This window comes from Esox lucius, chromosome 17, assembly GCF_011004845.1.
Source record: "Esox lucius isolate fEsoLuc1 chromosome 17, fEsoLuc1.pri, whole genome shotgun sequence".
Taxonomy (NCBI): domain Eukaryota; kingdom Metazoa; phylum Chordata; class Actinopteri; order Esociformes; family Esocidae; genus Esox; species Esox lucius.
The window spans coordinates 47,208,416-47,230,286 of NC_047585.1; the positions used below are offsets into that span (position 1 = coordinate 47,208,416).

The 21,871-nt window shown below is 42.6% G+C and overlaps 1 protein-coding gene across 16 annotated transcripts in view; it reads right to left on the reverse strand.

Moving 5' to 3' along the window:
* Positions 1 to 21,871, reverse strand: part of dock3 (dedicator of cytokinesis 3) — a 260,930-nt gene that overhangs the window by 219,494 nt on the left and 19,565 nt on the right. For 2 of the 16 annotated variants that reach the window (XM_034287390.1, XM_034287385.1), the window contains exon 1: positions 5,574 to 5,716. The exons of the other annotated variants lie outside the window; for them this stretch is intronic. Coding sequence is in view for 1 of the 2 variants with exons in the window: in XM_034287385.1 (XP_034143276.1) it covers position 5,574 (1 nt within the window). In the remaining variant the exon portion in view is untranslated. Of the gene's footprint in view, positions 1 to 5,573; positions 5,717 to 21,871 lie in introns of those variants that run through there. 16 annotated transcript variants of the gene reach the window in all.

The following is a 21,871-nucleotide window of genomic DNA, read 5'->3' on the forward strand; positions in this document are numbered from 1 at the left end:
GGTCTTCTTCCAGGCCTCTGCCAGTCTGCTGCCAGTCTGCTGACAGTCTTCTTCCAAACCTCTGCCAGTCCTCTGCCAGACCGCAGCCAGTCCTTTTCCAGACCTCGCCAGTCCTCTTCCAGTCCTCGTCCAGACCTCTGCCAGTCCTCTTCCAAACCTCTGCCGGTCCTCTATCAGTTCTCTACCAGTCCTCTTCCAGACCTCTGCCAGTCCTCTTCCAGACCTCGCCAGTCCTCTTCCAGTCCTCGTCCAGACCTCTGCCAGTCCTCGTCCAGACCTCTGCCAGTCCTCGTCCAGACCTCTGCCAGTCCTCTTCCAAACCTCTGCCGGTCCTCTATCAGTTCTCTACCAGTCCTTTTCCAGACCTCAACCAGTCCTCTGTCAGTCCTCTTCCAAACCTCTGCCAGTCCTCTGCCAGTCCTCTTCCAGTTCTCTTCCAGTCCTCTGCCAGTCCTTTTCCAGTCCTCCTCCAGTCCCCTGCCGGTCCTCTGATGGTCTTCTTCCAGGCCTCTGCCAAGAGGCGAAATCTGTAGATTCTAGTAGAACAATGATAGAAAGAATTCTTCCAGATCCACACAAAAGTCTCACTGACCTCAGAATCAAGCTCTTGCAATGGCCATCCCAGTCCCCTGGCTTAAACCTTAATTAAATAATGTGGGTTGAGCTGCAAGGACCATACTTGGCATGGTCTCAGATCTCTGGCTATGTCCCCCCCCCATGTCATCATACATTACAGGAGGAGACTCAGGTCTGTTATCTTGGCAGTGGGAAGGAGAACAATAATGTAGATCTGTTATCTTGGAAGGGGGAAGGTGAACGATAATGTAGATCTGTTATCTTGGAAGGGGGAAGGTGAACGATAATGTAGGTCTGTTATCTTGGAAGGGGGATGGTGAACGATAATGTAGGTCTGTTATCTTGGCAGTGGGAAGGAGAACAATAATGTAGGTCTGTTATCTTGGAAGGGGGAAGGTGAACGATAATGTAGGTCTGTTATCTTGCAAGAGGGAAGGTGAACGATAATGTAGGTCTGTTATCTTGGCAGTGGGAAGGAGAACAATAATGTAGGTCTGTTATCTTGGAAGGGGGAAGGTGAACGATAATGTAGGTCTGTTATCTTGGAAGGGGGAAGGTGAATGATAATGTAGGTCTGTTAGACTAACAGTGGGTGTCCACTAGGTAATGTGGCAAAGCAAAATCTTCACCTCCAATTCATTTTCAATTGAGTCACGTAACCATGTTCACAGGGCAATGTGGGATACCGAGCAGCACAAAGTAAAATGGATGAAAAATGTATCATTCGTATCATTGGTTTGGAATACAAAAAAAAAATGAGGAAGACGTTATCAAAGACACAAACATTAGCCACATAGCCAGTTCCTACGACACTAGTAGCTACAACAGCTGCTATATCTCCTATAGAGCAATTCCAATTTCATTAACCTAATTATCGGATATCATACCTGTGTGGATTGACATACTACTACTACTATGTAGCTGTACTAGCTAGCTACAGGAGCTAGTAAACGTGAACTCCAGTGGACAAATAGTGTACATGCCAACGTGATTGATTTCCTGCCTGTTGGGCCCTGTCCGGGGCCTCCCCCGGGTAGGGCCACAGTGTCACCGGACCCCCCCGTCTCAGTTCCAAGGTGTTATGCTGCTATATTATTGTGCTGGGGGATTTGAGGAATGCACTACTAACTTTTTTTTCAGTCTCCTCTAGTTTTAAATTTTAGGAGGAGATGAGGTCCTGGTCCACACCTGCGGATTACCTGGTTTGGGGGGCCCGTTGCTGTCCCTGTCCTTGTCCATCTGGTCATACTTCTGACCTAGTCTAAAATCAAATAGACTCTGGATTTAGCCCAGAGAAATGTAGTTATTATTCCAGTTGGACTCTTAATATCTCACCCGGCACAGCCAGAAGACTGTTCTCCCCTCTGAGCCTGGGTCCTCTCTAGGTTTCTTCCTAAAATTCGGCCTTCTTAGGGAGTTTTTCCTAGCCACTGAAATTCAACACTACTGTTGTTTGCTCCTTGGGGTTTAAGGCCGGGTGTTTCTGTAAAGCACTTTGTGACAACTGCTGTTGTAAAAAGGGCTTTATAAATACATTTGATTGATTGATTGGTGTACGATGAGCGAATCAAGCCAAAAAGCAGATGGACACCCACCTTTTCCTCCCACATAATTATTCCCAATGTCAACAGATGACTGAGACAGTCAGGGGTTAAGTCAGTTGATATACTGAAGCTCAACAGACGACAGAGACAGGCTGAAGCGGTTAAGTCAGTTGATATACTGAAGCTCAACAGACGACACATATGACCTGGTAGAGACACAAACATTGGCTGGAGAGCAATATTACCTCCAACTCTATAAACCAGTCCTCTAAGGATGTTTACTGCAGAACTACTATAGAAACCCTGGGGAACCAGCCTACTGTAATGTGTCCCCCCAGGGGAGCTGCGCCAATGAGGTAGTCAGTCATGTGGGTGGGGGGGGAGCAGAGAAATCTGTAGTAAATTGAATTCTCAGAAAGCAAATCCCAAGTGACCTGGCAGCACAGTGGGCTCCAGGCAGAACACATGAAGATAGAACACATGTAGGTAGAACACATGTAGGCAGAACACATGAAGACAAACATGAAGACAGAACACATGAAGGCAGAACACATGAAGACAAAACACAAGACAGAACACATGAAGACAGAACACATGAAGGCAGAACACATGAAGACAAAACACAAGACAGAACACATGAAGGCAGAACACATGAAGGCAGAACACATGAAGACAAAACACAAGACAGAACACATGAAGGCAGAATACATGAAGACAGAACACATGAAGACAAAACACATGAAGGCAGAACACATGAAGACAAAACACAAGACAGAACACATGAAGGCAGAACACATGAAGGCAGAACACATGAAGACAAAACACAAGACAGAACACATGAAGGCAGAATACATGAAGACAGAACACATGAAGACAAAACACATGAAGGCAGAACACATGAAGACAAAACACAAGACAGAACACATGAAGACAGAACACATGAAGACAGAACACATGAAGACAGAACACATGAAGACAGAACACATGAAGGCAGAACTACCACTACAGTTATGATGTCCCTGGTGATGTAAAAGGGAAAGAGCAGTGGTCAAATTTGGATTTTGGAGGTGGGTGAGCCCTATATTTTGGGATGTGAAGGATATCAAATGTGCGGGGGGGAGACAGGATTAACCCTCTTCCTACTTACTGGGGTACCCACAGACACCAGAGGGGTACTTTCTGTCATACCTCACAGGAACTTTATTATATCATTCCAAATGTTCATGACTTTGTCAATCAATTTGCTCCTAATGACTTCATATCATTGTTTTCAGTTTCTGTTTTAATGAGTGCTTTTTAAAAATACCAATGTATTGGGGTCCTCGGGGACCCCAGTCAAAAGCACCCAATTCTGCCTATGCAGTTTTAATGAATGGAAGTATTTAGTGTTCATGTTTCCCATAGCTCATAATTTAAAGTAGCACAAACAAGCGGGGTGGGGGGGGCACTCTGACAGTCATTTTGAAGGTAGTAGACAGATGGAGCAGACACAGATTTCCTACCATTAGGCAGGCGTCTCCGTTCTTGCACCAGCAGGCTCAGGAACAGTTTCTTTCCATCTACTGTAACCCTCCTGAACTCTGTGACCCATCACTAACCACACCCACCCACTGCTTAGTACTGCCTCTCAGGGACCTTGTTGTACTACTCTCTTTGTACTACTGGACTCTGACACTGCTTTGCAAAGTCTGATAAGTACGTTTTCAGTTGTTACCTGTACATGTCTACCTTGAGAAACTTATTGCTGTTATCCCTGCATTTCTGGTTCACATGCTACCTTGCAACTTCAATTTGCACATTTATACATCACACTTAAAACATACATTGGTCTTCATTTTTTACTTCTAGTTAGATGTACATTGCATTTCATTGCACTGTACTTGTACACTGACAATTAAGTTGAATCCAATCTAATTTCAATCATTTTATACTGGGGTCAAAATGACCCTGGTTGGTTTCACCATATAAATATAATACAGAAAATGTTTACTTGAAATTACTGAAAACTAATCGGATAGCTATGCAACTATAAATAACAAGTAAATTAACCAAATATGTCAAACTTCAGCTTAGAACTGCTTAGATAGATAAAAGTATAGTTACATTTACATTATTTAACTAAAACATCCAACATAATTACATTTAGCAGTTAGCTGGATCCTCACTGATTTTTTTCACTCTGGATGCTCTACTGACCAATATGATAATGTGCAACTGGTATTTGTGTGTTATAACTAATGTATTCTTTATTCCTGCTTTGTTCTGTCGAACAATTTTCAAGCTTCTGCAGCTACCTGTTATCTCGCGGTCACTCATCAGAGTGCATTCTGGGACATTATAAATACAGAGCACTCAGGTGCGCTAAGCACAGTGCTCGTATTTCAGAGCATTTGACTACAAACTTGAATGCTGTCAGTGACCATAGATTGGAGCACATGATTGTAAATTCAATACAATTTAGCACCTGTTGTATCTAACATTTTAAGTGCTAGTCATTGGATGTACTGGAGCTCAGCTCCGCCTACTTCTCATTCCGACTACGTGCTGCAGCTCAGCTCCAGTCCAATTTAACCCCTGGGAAAGAGGGACACATTTCTTGTGAATTAGTCTATCTGTCTATCTGTCTATCTGTCTATCTGTCTATCTGTTTTCTGTCGGACCATTTTTTTCTTTCCATCTTTATCTTTCATAGGCACACAAATAGACGCAAAGACGCATACACACAGACACAGACACAGACACACACACACACAGACACATACACACACAGACACATACACACATACACACACACACAGACACATACACACAGACACACACACACACACAGACACATACACACAGACACACACACAGACACACACACACACACACACACACACACACAGACACGAAGACAGACACACACACAGACACACACACACACACACACACACACAGACACAAAGACAGACACACAGACACACAGACACACACACACACACAGACACATACACAGACACATACTTACACACAGACACACAGCAGTGAGTGCATGCAGCAGTGAGCCCAAGCTCTGCAATTTGATCTACTGGAGATCTGGAGTTTCTGCACACACCACACACACACTCACGCACACACACACACACACATTCTGCTCTGCCACAGAAGCTGTTAATAAGGTCACTGGCACTTATCAGCAGGGGGGAGACGGCCTCACATACACACACAGACACAAAGGCACACACTGCTTTCACCCCCCACCCAGCTCTGATACTCTCTCACTCCTCATCACCCGTACCTCCTTCGCTCCTTCCCTGACGCATGCCGTTCTCCCTCCCTCCCTCCTTTCCACCATCTTCTGACAAGGCACGGCATCTTCACACACACAAACTATCCACAATCATGCACAGACTCAAAAACACACACGATAGCATACACACACTGCATGTTGCAGTCCAGAGCGTCCCTTACTTTGCCCTGAGCAGGATGTGTCACCAGACTGTGGAGGCCCAGGATGACAGGATGTCCCCACGCCTCACTGAACAATGCCTGACACAGACAGGACCGACCAGGGGAGAGACAGACAGGACCGACCAGGGGAGAGACAGACAGGACCGACCAGGGGAGAGACAGACAGGACCGACCAGGGGAGAGACAGACAGGACCGACCAGGGGAGAGACAGACAGGACCGACCAGGGGAGAGACAGACAGGACCGACCAGGGGAGAGACAGACAGGACCGACCAGGGGAGAGACAGACAGGACCAACCAGAGGTGAGCCAGACATGAAGGAGAAGAGACACAGAGGAACAGAGAGGATAGGAAGAAAGAAAGACAGAGAGAGAGAGAGAGAGAGAGAGAGAGAGAGAGAGAGAAAGAAAGAAGGCGTGGAAGAGAGGGGGAGGAGAGAGTGGGCTTGAAGACAAAGGGAAATACAAATATTATTTTTCTCTCTCAATGGAAGGAGATTAAACTCTACAGAGATTATAATCTACTGTACTCTATCCTATTATTTGGCTATACTGTACTAGACTGCTCTAATCTACAATACAATACTAGACTGCTCTATGCTACTATACTGTACTAGACTGCTCTATTATGTGCTGGACTTCTCTATTCTACTGTACTATACTGCTCTGTTCTACTGTAATGTACTGGACTGCTCAATTCTACTGTACTAGACTGCTCTATTCTACTACACTGTACTAGACTGCACTATTATGTACTGGACTGCTCTATTCTACTGTACTATACTGCTCTGTTCTATAATGTACTCTGTTCTATAATTTACTGCACTGCTCTATTCTACTATTATGTACTGGACTGCTCTATTCTACTATAATGTACTGGACTGCTCTATTCTATTATGTACTGGACTGCTCGATTCCACTATTATGTACTGGACTGTACTATTCAACAATACTGTACCAAACAGCTCTATTCTATTACACTGTACTAGACTGCTTTATTCTACTATGCTGTACTAGACTCTTCTCTGTTCTACTGCACAGTACTATAGTGTATTCTGTTCTGGCACCTCAATGCTGGGACCATCTTCCCTTGGAGGCTAGGAGAGCACAGTCTCTACCTGCCTTCAACAAACACCTGTAAACTCACCTTTCGTCAGAGTACTTAAAACAGTTCCACTCCCACCCCTCATGTCTGTTGTCTATTACCTGTTTATGTTTTTATGTTCATTTGTACAGGCTTCTATCCAGCACTGATCTTTACTCATAACTAATACATTGACTATAATGCACTTACTACTAAACTGTGTGGTTGTTTCACCTGACTCTTTTAAAAATGTATGTACTTAATTTATGTCTCTCTGGATAACAGCATCTGCAAAATGACTTAACTATAACATTTTAAATGTTGTAGAATCTACTCTATACTAATTGGAGGAGAGGGAAAGAGGGGAGTGGAGGAAAAGGGAGAAGAGAAGTGAGGAAGAAAAGGGAGAGGAGGAGAGGAGAAACATGGAGAGGGGAGAGGAGGAGGGGGGAGAAGAGGAGAGGGGAGAGGAGGAGAGGGGAAACGAGGAGAGGGGAGAGAAGGAGCGGGAAAGGAGGAGAGAATAGGAGAGGAGGAGAGGGGACAGGATAGGAGTGGGGGGGGGATGTAATAAGTGGAGCAGTAGGCTAAGCCACCATCATACTGGCTTAACAAGGACTAATCTCTCTCTCCCATCGTGGGTAGAGAGTCACATGAAGCCTACAATCAGTCAGAGGACCTATTGAACAAAAACAAGCATCATATTTACATTGGTACAATTTAATTAAATTCAACTGAATTCAAAATTATTATATCCTACGGTTGTAAAATTCAACCCAGCACAGTATGCATCAAACAAACCACACAGTTATATGATTACAAACGAACAACAGGTCAGGGGCTAGAGGTCATGGCATATGAGAACTGGCCTGGGGAACAGCCGAACTGACCTGGGGAACAGCCGAACTGACCTGGGGAACAGCCAAACTGACCTGGGGAACAGTTGAACTGGCCAGGGAAACGGCTGAAACAGCCTGGGGAACAGCCAAACTGACCTGGGGAACAGCTGAACTGGCCTGGGGAACAGCTGAACTGGCCAGGGAAACAGCTGAAACAGCCTGGGGAACAGCCGAACTGACCTGGGGAACAGCCGAACTGACCTGGGGAACAGTTGAACTGGCCAGGGAAACAGCTGAAACAGCCTGGGGAACAGCCAAACTGACCTGGGGAACAGCTGAACTGGCCAGGGAAACAGCTGAAACAGCCTGGGGAACAGCCAAACTGACCTGGGGAACAGTTGAACTGGCCTGGGGAACAGCTGAACTGGCCAGGGAAACAGCTGAAACAGCCTGGGGAACAACCAAACTGACCTGGGGAACAGCTGAACTGGCCTGGGGACCAGCTGAGCTGACCTGGGGACCAGCTGAGCTGACCTGGGGAACAGCTGAGCTGGCCCTGGGAACAGTTGAACTGACCTTGGGAACAGTTGAACTGACCTGGGGAACAGTTGAACAAGCCTGGGGAACAGTTGAACTGGCCTGGAAAACAGCAGAACTGGCCTGTGGAACAGCTGAACCTCCCTCTCATAGTCTGTCCCCCCTCAGGACAGGTATTATTATTAACCCTTTATTTAACAAGGAGAAAACACTTGAGGTTAAAAAAAAAAATTGAGGGGGATCTGGCAAGAATGTCAACAGGAAGTAGCAACATTCAGTATGTAGGGTAACATGGGGCAAGATGCCCCCTGGGGTAAGTCCCCCCATTTAACCAAATGTCACCATTCTTTTTTTCAACACACTAATGCTTTATTTAAACCACAATAAGTTAATAATAATAAGTTTAACTCTATTAAATGGCGTGTAGGGAAAATGTAAGTGGGGTAAAACAACAGGGCCACATTTTTAAACTCTAAGGCATTATCTTCTATTGGGATAAGATTCCCTGGGGGGCAACTAACTCCATGGGGGTTATCGTACCCCAGTAGCTGGAAAAAATACATTTGATTAAATATAGGGTTAGGGTTTAATTGATTAGGGTTAGGGTTTAGTTGACCAAATTAATTGGTCAACTATAGCTATTTATTGTAATTTATAATATGTGACCTAATCATAGCCATCTTCAACATACCAAAAAAATCACTAGACTTTTCTCTATTGTGTCAGTAAATAGAAATTGATCGGGGGGGGGGGGGGTTACCCCAAACTACCCTAGACACAATACAAGACCACAATACAAAAACCCTATTAAAAATAATGACAATGGTAGGAGGACGGTTACCAACATACAGACAGTAATCCACAGTAATCAGACATCAACTGTTAGAGTTTAAGTACCCTCTCCGTCAACATCATTTTCAAATGTCCAAAGCCTCAGAAGAAAAACATAGTGTGTAAAAACAATGTTACAGTAGAGCATTGACAGAATAATGAACAGTCTGACCAGATGATCAAGGGCTGACAAGCAGCTTAGCGAAGAAGAGCCCTGTTGTATAAGTCCATCAAAATGGCCGCTGGGACATCTGTTACAGCAAATACACACAACATGTTGTTGGGGTTGTTGTCTATATAGGAGATCTAAATCACCTTAACTTCAGGTCCACCAAAACAAATATGTCCTGCTTTTTCATGTTGTTTTATGAGAGACAGGATAAAAGGAAGGTAGACAGTGAGACAGAAATGGAGAGACCGAGTGACAAGAAGGTAGACAGTGAGATAGAAATGGAGAGACCGAGTGACAAGAAGGTAGACAGTGAGACAGAAATGGAGAGACCGAGTGACAAGAAGGTAGACAGTGAGACAGAAATGAAGAGACCGAGTGACAAGAAGGTAGACAGTGAGACAGAAATGGAGAGACCGAGTGACAAGAAGGTAGACAGTGAGACAGAAATGAAGAGACCGAGTGACAAGAAGGTAGACAGTGAGACAAAAATGGAGAGACCGAGTGACAAGAAGGTAGACAGTGAGACAGAAATGAAGAGACCGAGTGACAAGAAGGTAGACAGTGAGACAGAAATGAAGAGACCGAGTGACAAGAAGGTAGACAGTGAGACAAAAATGGAGAGACCGAGTGACAAGAAGGTAGACAGTGAGACAGAAATGGAGAGACCGAGTGACAAGGTAGACAGTGGGAGATACATAGAGAGTCATGAGACAAATAAAGAGACATAGAAACACTTAGACATACATGGAGAGACAGGAGACATAAATGGAGAGACACTCAGACATACAAGGAGAGACAGGAGACATAAATCAAGAGACAGTGGGATAAATTGAAAATGGCCGACTGAGTAGACAGACCATGTTTGGGAAACTAAATAACTTCTGAGTGTATATGTAGGAAGTGTTTAAGTAGGTTTTACAACCAGTGCTTAATTGGTAGATTTAAAGGTCCCGGATAACAAAGTGAATGCGGATCCTGTAAAGCTTTGGAAGGAACGAGGTGCCGGATCGAACGAGTTACAACAGGAGCACAGTGCTGAAATAACTGAGAAAAAGCCTCATGCACACGCTGATGAATTAGTAGAAATATAAATATAATACCTTAACACAACCATAACTGTCATCAATGCCAAAACTGTTCTGTGCCCATATTATTAACCAATGGGACTTACACCAACATCCTAACTCATATCGTATTATAATTCAAACATTGCACCCAATCCACAGATAGGCCTAGCTAGCTACACAACAACATCAACATTATCGGATCATAGTAATTAACACTACCATGCAGTTTCTGGAAGATTTGTGTTCATACCTTTCTGTTTAATGGTCAAAAACACACCACATAGCAGCCATGGAGCTCTCCTCTCTGGGCTGTTTAGGTTTTGACTGACCCGCTGGTTTAAAACATTAAAATAAATCAAATAGTTTTTTAGACATTATTTCATTAGCTCACTATTAATATTCCACCACAGCTGGTAGTTACTTTTGACCACTCTGTTGGTCAAACTCTCATGTTTTATACTTATTCAGACAGAAAACAGTATCTGGAATTATGTGCATGTCTAAATACAGTTGGGCTCATAAGTTTGCATATCCTGACAGAAATTCTGAAATTTTGGCATTGATTTAGAAAAAATTACTGATCATGCAAAAAACTTTTTATTAAGGATGAAAAGCCTTTTATTTAAGGATAGTGATCATATTAATCCATGTATTATCACATAGTTGTTTGGCTCTTTTTTAAATCATAATGATAATAGAAATCACCCAAAAGGCCCTGATCAAAAGTTTCCATACCCTTGAATGTTTGGCCTTGTTACAGACACACAAGTTGATACACACAGGGGAAAATGGCAATTAAAGGTGAATTTCCCACATCAGTGGCTTTTAAATTGCAATTAGTCTCTGTGTATAAATAGTCAATGAGTTTGTTAGCTCTCACGTGGATTCACTGAGCAGACTACATACAAAAGAACTGTCAAAAGACCTGCGCAACAAGGTAATGGAACTTTATAAACATGGAAAAGGATATAAAAAGATATCCAAAGCCTTGCAAATGCCAGTCAGTACTATTCAATCACTTATTAAGAAGTGGAAAAACTTCCTAAAGGGTGCCAAAACTTAGGAAGAAACCTAAAGAGGAACCAGGCTCAGAGGGGTAAGCAGTCCTCTTCTGGCTGTGCTGGGTGAGCATTTTAAGAGAACAAATTGTAGTAATTAATAAATGGTGTGTGTAGAGTGTGTAAAACATTATCAAAGTCAGAAGAAAGACCAGATGACAAGGACAGGAAGAATCCAGAGGGGAGGAATGGTCAGCAGAGTGGCAGCTGGAAATTTCAGGAATCGTCAACACGACCAGAAGGATTTTGGACATGGACAGCTATGAGTCTTTCGAGCCTGGTACTCCTGAAGTGTGGCCCAAGATCTCATGTCCTCCTAAGTTTAAATGGAGCAGGGGACTGTTTAAACTTAATTTATGTTATAAACTCTCTAAAGGAAAATTTAGTGAGCGCATTCCTTAGATTTACAAAGATTTACAATGGAGAAGGAGAACTTGACCCTACTCTACCGGCACAGTAATATAGCAGCGTAAAACCTTGGGGCTGAGACAGGGGGGGTCCAGTGACACTCTGGCCCTACCCATCAGAGATCAAATACACAACTGTCCCATGAACTAGGATGATCAAATACACAACTGTCCCATGAACTAGGATGATCAAATACACAACTGGTAGCAATGTATTTTTACTGCTATGTTGACAGTGATTAAGATAAGAGAAAAGTGTTCAAAGGACTACAGCCTATTTTTTATGCTTTTCTATCCTTGTTTGGACCAGAGACCTAATCATGTACATTCCCTATTTCTTAGACCTAAACCTTTACCATACCCTTACCTTAACCATAGCCAAACCTTAACCACACCTTAACCATTTGGTTGATCCGTAGGTATTGGCCTTGCTCGCGTTTTTGAGTGGTTGTGATTGGCTGTGCTGTTCCTGCTGAGGTCATGATGATGTCACTAAACTCACCTTTTGGGTCAAACACAGCATATACAAAGAGACCAACTTCTGCAACCGACATCAAGGATCTAAAAACAGATCAAGGATCTTAAACAGATCGAGGATCTAAAAACAGATTGAGGATCTAAAACAAATCGAGGATCTAAAAATTGTAAGGGTTTGTACTTATCTACCTTTTCACCTCCCTCAAGCCTTTCTTGTTTTTTGAGCAGTAAAAGCCATGACTGGCTGAAACAGCAAAGGGCAACATCCTCATGATCCTGTGAAGACAATGATCAGTGCCTGTCTACACTGAGGAAGCCTCTTGCACTGAAGAAGGAAAAAGTATTTTGGGGTTCAAAATCTTCAACATTCCTATGTGCTGTAGGTCACTGTGTGTGGTCATGAGAAGGTCATATCTGGCTACCTCAGCAGAACTGGACCCCCTCAGATCTCGCAGGAGGGAGAGTTATCCTGGGTTAGCAGGGTTTACCTTTTCTTTATGTCACCTCACTCTCCTTTATAATGGCTGAGGTAACATTTTAGTTGAATTAAACTGGGTCAAACCTCACAATGTTTAATGTAAAACACCCCCCAAACAAACTGGGTTCCTAAAACAGTTAGATGAGAGACACAAAGCAAGACTAAAGAATTCTAAAGCTTTATTACACCACAACATTATGTTTGTCAGTGAAACCGGAGCAGGCATCACATCTGAAAAATAATGTAGTCTAGTCCTCCAGTCCTCCAACTCAATTAACCAGATCAGGTTCACATCATCAAACCAATGAATCAGATCAGGATTACATCACCAAATCAATTAACCAGATATGGATCATATCACCAAACCAAATAATCAGAATCACATCACCAAAACAACAAACCACATCAGGATCAAATCACCAAACCAAAAAACCAGATCAAGACCACATCACAAACATATGAACCAGATCAAGACCAAATCACAAACATATGAACCAGATCAAGACCACATCATAAACATATGAACCAGATCAGGACCACATCACAAACATATGAACCAGATCAGGACCACATCACAAACATATGAACCAGATCAGGACCACATCACAAACATATGAACCAGATCAGGACCACATCACAAACATATGAACAAGATCAAGACCTCGTCATAAACATATGAACCAGATCAGGACCACATCACAAACATGAACCTGATCAGGACCACATCACAAACATATGAACTAGATCAGGATCAATTCACCAAACCAATGAACCAGATCAGGACCACATCACAAACATGAACCAGATCAGGACCACATCACAAACATATGAACCAGATCAGGACCACATCACAAACATATGAACCAGTTCAGGACCACATCACAAACATATGAGCAAGATCAAGACCTCGTCATAAACATATGAACCAGATCAGGACCACATCACAAACATGAACCAGATCAGGACCACATCACAAACATATGAACTAGATCAGGATCAATTCACCAAACCAATGAACCAGATCAGGACCACATCACAAACATGAACCAGATCAGGACCACATCACAAACATGAACCAGATCAGGACCACATCACAAACATGAACCAGATCAGGACCACATCACAAACATCGAAGAGGAGGAGATCTCTGGCCTGTGTCCCAAACTGTTCCCTATTCCGTATGTATTGCACTATTTCTGCCAAGGGCCTTACTTGGGAATTGTGTGCTATTTGGGCCGTATCCACACACTGTCCCTGGGCTGCCATGCTGCTGTAGTCAGGCTTCCCAAATGGCACCCTATTCCCTACATAGTTGACTAATTCCTCAGCCAGTGGAGCACTGTATAGAGGATGGGGAAACACTGTTAATGATGTCCCTGGGCAAGGCTGTCTGTCACAGCAGCATCACACAGGACCGACACCAATAGCAGTGAAAGGACAGAGGACTAAAAGTGTGTCTGTGTGTTTGTGCATGTGTGTGTGTGTGCGCGCGTGTGTTGTTATCATTGCAGGAGATTTCAGGAGAAATACACGGAACAAAATTATGAACGCAACACTTTTGTTTTCGTCCCCATTTATTATGAGCTGATCTCAAAGATCTAAGACTTTCTCTATGTACACAAAAGGCCTATTTCTCTCAGATTTTGTTCAAAAATCTGTCTAAATCTATGTTAGTGAGCATTTCTCCTTTGCTGAGATAATCCATCCACTTCACAGGTGTGGCATATCAAGATGCTGATTAGACAGCATTATTATTGCACAGGTGTGCCTTAGGCTGGCCGCAATAAAATGCCACACTAAAATGTGCAGTTCCATCACACAGCACAATGCCGCAGATGTTGCAAGTTTTGAGGGAGTGTGCAATTGGCATGCTGACTGCAGGAATGTCAACCAGAGCTGTTGCCCGTGAATTGAGTTTCACTGTATTGGGGGGGTCCGGGGGGGGCCGAAAACTAGTCAGTATCTGGTGTGACCACCATTTCCCTCACGCAGTGCAGAACATCTCCTTTGCATAGAGTTGATCAGGTTGTTGATTGTGGCCTGTGGAATGTTGGTCCACTCCTCTTCAATGGCAGTGCGAAGTTGCTGGATATTGGCAGGACCTGGAACACACTGTCATATACGCCTATCCTGAGCATCCCAAACAGGCTCAAGTTGTTTATGACGACGAACTGCAGTCAGGTCGAGACCGATAAGGATGACGAGTATGCAGATGAGCTTCCCTGAGACGGTTTCTGATAGTTTGTGCAGAAATTCTTTGGTTATGCAAACCAATTGTTGCAGCAGCTGTCCCGGTGGCTGGTCTCAGATGAACTTGGAGGTAAAGATGCTGGATGTGGAGGTCCTGGGCTGGTGTGGTTACACGTGGTCTGCGGTTGTGAGGCCGGTTGGATATACTGCCAAATTCTCTGAAATGCCTTTGGAGACGGCTTATGGTAGAGAAATGAACATTAAATTCACGGGCAACAGCTCTGGTGGACATTCCTGCAGTCAGAGTGCCAATTGCACACTCCCTCGAAACTTGCAACATCTGTGTGATGGAACTGCACATTTTAGAGTGGCCTTTCACTGTGGCCAGCCTAAGGCACACCTGTGCAATAATCATGCAGTCTAATCAGCATCTTGACATGCCACAACTGTGAGGTGGATGGATTATCTCGGCAAAGGAGAAATGCTCATTAATACAGATTTAGACAGATTTGTCATGATAAACAAAAGTTTTGTGTTTATAATTTTACTGACGGCATTCTGGTCTACCAGAGATGGGGACTCGAGTTGGAGACTCGGAGTCAAGTGCGACTTAAGTCTCACACACAGTGACTTCAGACTCGACTTGAGAATCGTCCTCGAAAGACTTCAGACTCGACTTGAGACTCGTCCTCGAAAGACTTCAGACTCGACTTGAGACTCGTCCTTGAAAGACTTCAGACTCGACTTGAGACTCAACCACATCAAATTTTATCAGGCATCTGAAAATGCACCCTGATAGGTGAGTAAACATGTTTAGCACAGCATTGACCAGCACAATAGGAGCCAAGGCCTTTCATTATAATTCATCGACAGACAAGAGAGTCCTTTTTCTTCAGAACCTCCATTTTTGGTCTGTACTGTTTGTTCAAGGCAAAATAAGGATATTAACTTAAAAGTAAAGCATTCTTGGTGTTTTTGTCATGTTGCAATAGTCTGTTTACACTGATTATATACCAATGTCAAAGCTAATACTGTATACTAATAGATAAAGGAGTCATAATAACATATTACATGCTTTGAATTCCTTATATATAGTTTGCAGTGTTCTAAGCAGCCTGGATGGGCCGCTGTACGTGATGCAACACTTATTATAACAACAAGAGACTTGAGACTTGACTTGGACTCTAGCTCAGAGACTTGAGACTTGACTTGGACTCTAGCTCAGAGACTTGAGACTTGACTTGGACTCTAGCTCAGAGACTTGAGACTTGACTTGGACTCTAGCTCAGAGACTTGAGACTTGACTTGGACTCTAGCTCAGAGACTTGAGACTTGACTTGGACTCTAGCTCAGAGACTTGAGACTTGACTTGGACTCTAGCTCAGAGACTTGAGACTTGACTTGGACTCTAGCTCAGAGACTTGAGACTTGACTTGGACTCTAGCTCAGAGACTTGTGAGCATCTCTGATGTCTACACAGCTGACCCTGCCCCAACCAGGCTGCCAGAAACCTTTAAAACACATTGAACCTCTTCCCCAAAACACAAGATGTAAGAAAAAACTGGGAGGTCTTTTTACCAGGTTGAACCTCCCAGGGAGAATAGGAGGACAGTAACATGGCTGTCATTAGGACTACAGAACGGGGTTTAGGTGGACTTCTTAGTTTCTGTGTGAAACTGCTGAGCATCCCGTTAAAGCATGTGACTGCGACTTGAAGCAACAAACATGAGGCGATGAAGCTGCGTTTGCAGCCAAGGGTGTCCTCTCAGGCCATAAAGTGACCTTTAATGTACCACGCTGACAAACAGTACCTGGCAAAGTACTCTGATAGAGAACCAAAAAGCATGCAAGATGTATTCAGGCCACTCCAGAGGACAAGTGTAGACTGACAGAAACCAAACCAAAGATGGCCTTGTAAATTGTCCTACAAGTTAGACGACCTGCATACCTCTGACACATCACATCTTAGAGTAGCTGCATACCTCTGACAGTCCGATGCTTCCCATCTGTCCTCCGTCAGAGTGTGTTGCGACGGTGAAACCGTTTGCCCATATTACGTTATCAACAAATAATCTAGCGTGCTGGTGTATTTTGCATGTGTGTAGAGATAGTGAGGGCTAGTGTTTCTGTTACATATGTTGTAAAATGTGAAATACAGTGGGGAGAACAAGTATTTCATACACTGCTGATTTTGCAGGTTTTCCTAATTACAAAGCATGTAGAAATCCAGAATATCACATTGTATGATTTTTCAATAATTAATTAGCATTTTATTGCATGACATAAGTATTTGATCACCTACCAGCCAGTAAGAATTCCGGCGCTCACAGACCTGTTAGTTTTTCTTTAAGAAGCCCTCCTGTTCTCCACTCATTACATGTATTTACTGCACCTGTTTGAACTCATTACCTGTATAAAAGACACCTGTCCACACACTCAATCAAACAGACTCCAACCTCTCCACAATGGCCAAGACCAGAGAGCTGTGTAAGGACATCAGGGATAAAATTGTATACCTGCACAAGGCTGGGATGGGATACAGGACAATAGGCAAGTAGCTTGTTGAGGAGGCAACAACTGTTGGCGCAATTATTCGAAAATGGAAGAAGTTCAAGATGACGGTCAATCTCCCTCGGTCTGGGGCTCCATGCAGGATCTCACCTCGTGGGGCCTCAATGATCACGAGGAAGGTTAGGGATCAGCCCAGAACTACATGGCAGGACCTGGTCAATGACCTGAAGAGAGCTGGGACCACAGTCTCAAAGAAAACTATTAGTAACACACTACGCCATCATGGATTAAAATCCTGCAGCAAACTCAAGGTGTGGAGGTGGAAACATCATTCTTTGGGGATGCTTTTCTACAAAGGGGACAGAACAACTGCACTGTATTGAGGGGAGGATGGATGGGGCCATGTATCGCGAGATCTTGGCCAACAACCTCCTTCCCTCAGTAAAAGCATTGAAGATGGGTCGTGGCTGGGTCTTCCAGCATGACAACGACCCGAAACACACAGCCAGGGCAACTAAGGAGTGGCTCCGTAAGAAGCATCTCAAGGTCCTGGAGTGCCCTAGCCAGTCTCCAGACCTGAACCCAATAGAAAATCTTTGGAGGGAGCTGAAAATCCGTATTGCCCAGCAACAGCCCGAAACCTGAAGGATTGTATAGAGGAATGGAACAAAATACTAAATTCCATCACTCACAGTTGAAGAGTACCTATGATAAAAATTACAGAAATGGTCAAATGTTATCTGGAACCATTACATGCTTTGTAAGTGGGAAAACCTGCAAAATCGGCAGTGCATCAAATACTTGTGCTCCCCACTTTATACAGTCAATTGAAACAAATACACATTCCCAAGTAAAAAAAGGCTGTGAAGACCACTGCCTAAAGTGTTTTGGGACAAAAAAATTGGAATAAGTTACAGCTGATGACATTTCTAAATAGCTCATTCAATTTGGACGAGAATATACACTAATTAAAGCTGACAGCCTGTACTTAATCTGCAATGTCAATTCATTATTTCACATAAAACATGTTGGAATGCAGAACAAAAAAAACAAAGTTTCACAGCCCAAACACTTTTGGAGTCATCTGTATATTACCCACATAGAATACTTTGTGAAAGTATTGCATTGTTTCTTTTGATAAATTGGTATTTTGTCATTTCAGCCCCCCTCTGGGCAGTAGGGTACTGATGACTGAGGTTTCCACAGTGTTTCCACAGTGAGATAGATATCATTATAGATAGATATCATGTTTTTCTCTGACTTTCCACTTTTGGTGATAAGGACATAGAAATACAATGAATAGAGTCAGTGTACAGTATGATTACAGATGTCTGTGGTCTGGTGGCAAAATCACATTTACAAGATCTAGTCCGAAGTTTACTTGCAAAAGACGGAGATATGAAGGAGCAAATAATGATACCCTCGATGAGAAAGAGAAATAGAAAGAGAAAGAGAGAGAAAATACACTCATTACTGTAAGTTGCTCTGGTTAAGACTAAAAAACAACGCTGCTCCAGAAATGTCCAGATCCCATCACCAATAACAAGAATTATACCTAGACACTATTTCCCTAAATTAATCAAAGAATTAAGGCCACCTCGGTCTAAACATCAACTCTATTCAGGTACCTTCAACAAGATTGTGAACCATTTGAGGGACAAGGCAACACTTTCAAAACAAACCTAAAATGTGACATACTGATGAGAGTCTGTCTTAAAATGCTCCAGTCTCTGAACTACCCGTTGCCCTTAATGGTTCTGAGGTGTGTGGTACACTTAACCAACCAAGACTTCACAGAGCTGGCAAACACTGAATTGAGAGTCAAAAGGCAGATTTGTGCAAATGTATAATCAGATACATATTTCGCCCACATTTTTTTCATTGAATCAAGCACTGATTCTACACCTGCTGACCATAAGGCAACATGGTAGAATGTTTTTAATCCCCCTGGACTTTCATACTTTTAACTGTTACAACTGTCCCTAATAAATAATCAACTTAAAACATCTGAAATGTCTTTATTCTTTTAAAAATGTTTGAATGTAAATTGGTATCACATGATTGTGTTGTCTTCCATTTGCATGGGCAAACATTTTTCTCATACCAATAAAGCCCTTTAAAAATAACAGAAATTAAAGAGACAGACAGACAGAGAGATAAGATACAGAGAAAGAGCGGGAAAGAGAGAGGGCAAAGGAGAGTGGCTTAACTGCTTATATGTTCTATGACCAGCTCTACTCTGGCCAGCCACAGACCAGCTGGAGTGTTGATTCATATTGCATAATCACTCTGATACACAGGGCCCAGCAAGCTGACATAGGCTATAAGCACAATGACAAGAGGCACCAAGACAACCTTTCCTTCACAAGCATAACATGAACAGGCACAGCTAATTCAATGCTCTGTCAATTACAGAGTAAACTAAATTGAATAATACTAATAATGTCTATGTTTATGTACCACTGCTAATGAGTTTAAATGTATGTATTATTAATGTCTGTTAAGAAATCTAAAGTTTGGTAAGCAATTAACAATCATTATGTTTTACTGACCAACTTTCCCAGTTTTCCGGCAGAAGCCAAACACACACTCAAACACACACTCAAACACAAACTCAAACACATTGGGGCAGGGTGGATTAACACGTCACAAAGAAAATAGCACTACAGTCATGTACATTCCAGGAATCCCAACTCATAGGTCATCGTGCCCATTCTAGTAGATCAACAAATCTTAATAATTCTGAGATTCCTAATGTTCAAATCACAGATGAAATATAGCGTAGATAAAGCAGGGCAGAACACAGTGTTTAACATCTATAATCATCCTACTGACATCCAGGTCCCAAAAACACAGCTGACCCACAGTACATTCCCTGTCCACATCCGGGTACATCGAAAGCATTATTACAGAACTGGAGAAATATAACACTTGGGTTTGAATTAATTCCTCAGCAAAAATCTCCTTTATATTTCCTCACTGGCTTTAATAAACATATTTGAAAATATACCTTAAAAAAATCTAGAGCAAAAACACTCCACAAAACTACGGAATCACACAACCACAGACCTACAGAAATAATGTGCCTGAAAAACAGATGCTGTAAGGTCTGGTACATTCCAACAATAGTTAATTTCTTATTCCTCAAAGTGTAGGTGTCAGAACTAACTTCTTTGTACCTGCTGCTGGATCCTATTGGTCCACTACCATGACAGGGAAAAGACCCAGGACAGCTCCAGCACTGAAACAGTTAACTCAACAAGAATCACCACACAGAGTTAACAGGCCTGAGAAACGTTGCATGTTTAATCTTTAGCAAACCTTATAATTAGCATATAACCATAAACATACCCATTACCATGCTGCATTTCAAGTCTCTCTTCAATATTTACACCTTTTCATGTCACTGTACAACTCCATTAGTAAACCAGGTCAGAGTAATTACACACTAGAAGGAATAAGGGAGGGGGGCTGGGGGACAGAAGCAAGGATGGAAAGGGGGGAGGGGGAGGCTGGAGGGTAAAAGAGAGTCCAAAAGAGAGAGATAATGTAGAAGAGAAACGCAGAGAGAGATAATGTAGAAGAGAAACGCAGAGAGAGATGTAAAAGATGAGGAACTAAATGAGATAGAGGAATCGGGACTTCGGTTGGGGTTAATAATTGATGGTAATTAAGAGTTAATGTCATAGACTGTGCTTCGTTCAAACCACATGTGTGTTCCTTGTGGATGTTTCTAAATGAACTATTCTCTGAAAGAATAGGCCCCAATAAGGTTATTTGACTGTTCCAAGGGGAAGACGCTTTCAACAAAAAGTGTTGGGTTACATGTAGAACCCATTTTTCGGTTCCATGTACAGCCCTTTTGGTTCCAGATAACATTTGACCATTTTGAATTCCATGTAGAGCCCTTTAGGTTCCAGATAATGTAGTACCATTTGGGTTCCATGCAGAAAGAGTAGGTTATACATGGAAACCAGAAGGGTTATTTAAGGGGAAAGATGTAAAATCTGTTTAAAACCCTTTCGAAGTGTTAATTCCAGTGTAAATATAATCTTTTTCTATGACATTATAACAACTTTACTGGAACATTATGTATGACTAATTACACTAACACTACTCAGCCTATATTATTCATTTGCTTTGAACTCAGCAAAAATAATCCGTTACGTTATTTTAGAAGGTTGCTTTCTATGTTTTTATTTGTTATCATGTCAGCTGCACCTTCATCTGCAGAAAGCCCTCCAGTAAGTACAACAGCAACACAGAACGCATAGATACACAAGTGCCCATTAGTTACTCTGAATAAATGTTCTATGTGGCATATACAGTCACTCCCATATGGAACTACATATTTGCAGGAACAGCCTGTAACTATACATATGCAATAACTCCCTTTAACTACCCATAGTAACTAATTACATTTATGGTTAGGCATCATGGTACTAAGGTTAGGTTTAATTCAGAAATTCCCCATACCCGAACCACAACAATTACTAATTTTGATGGATTTGAACCATCCCCACCCACAAAACCCCAGCAAACGGACACTCTGTTTACAGTAAAAAAAATTAACAACACTAACAATTAGTCATATTTTGGTCTTAAACATCAGGGGGAGATGAATACTTTTATTTCAACACAAAAATAT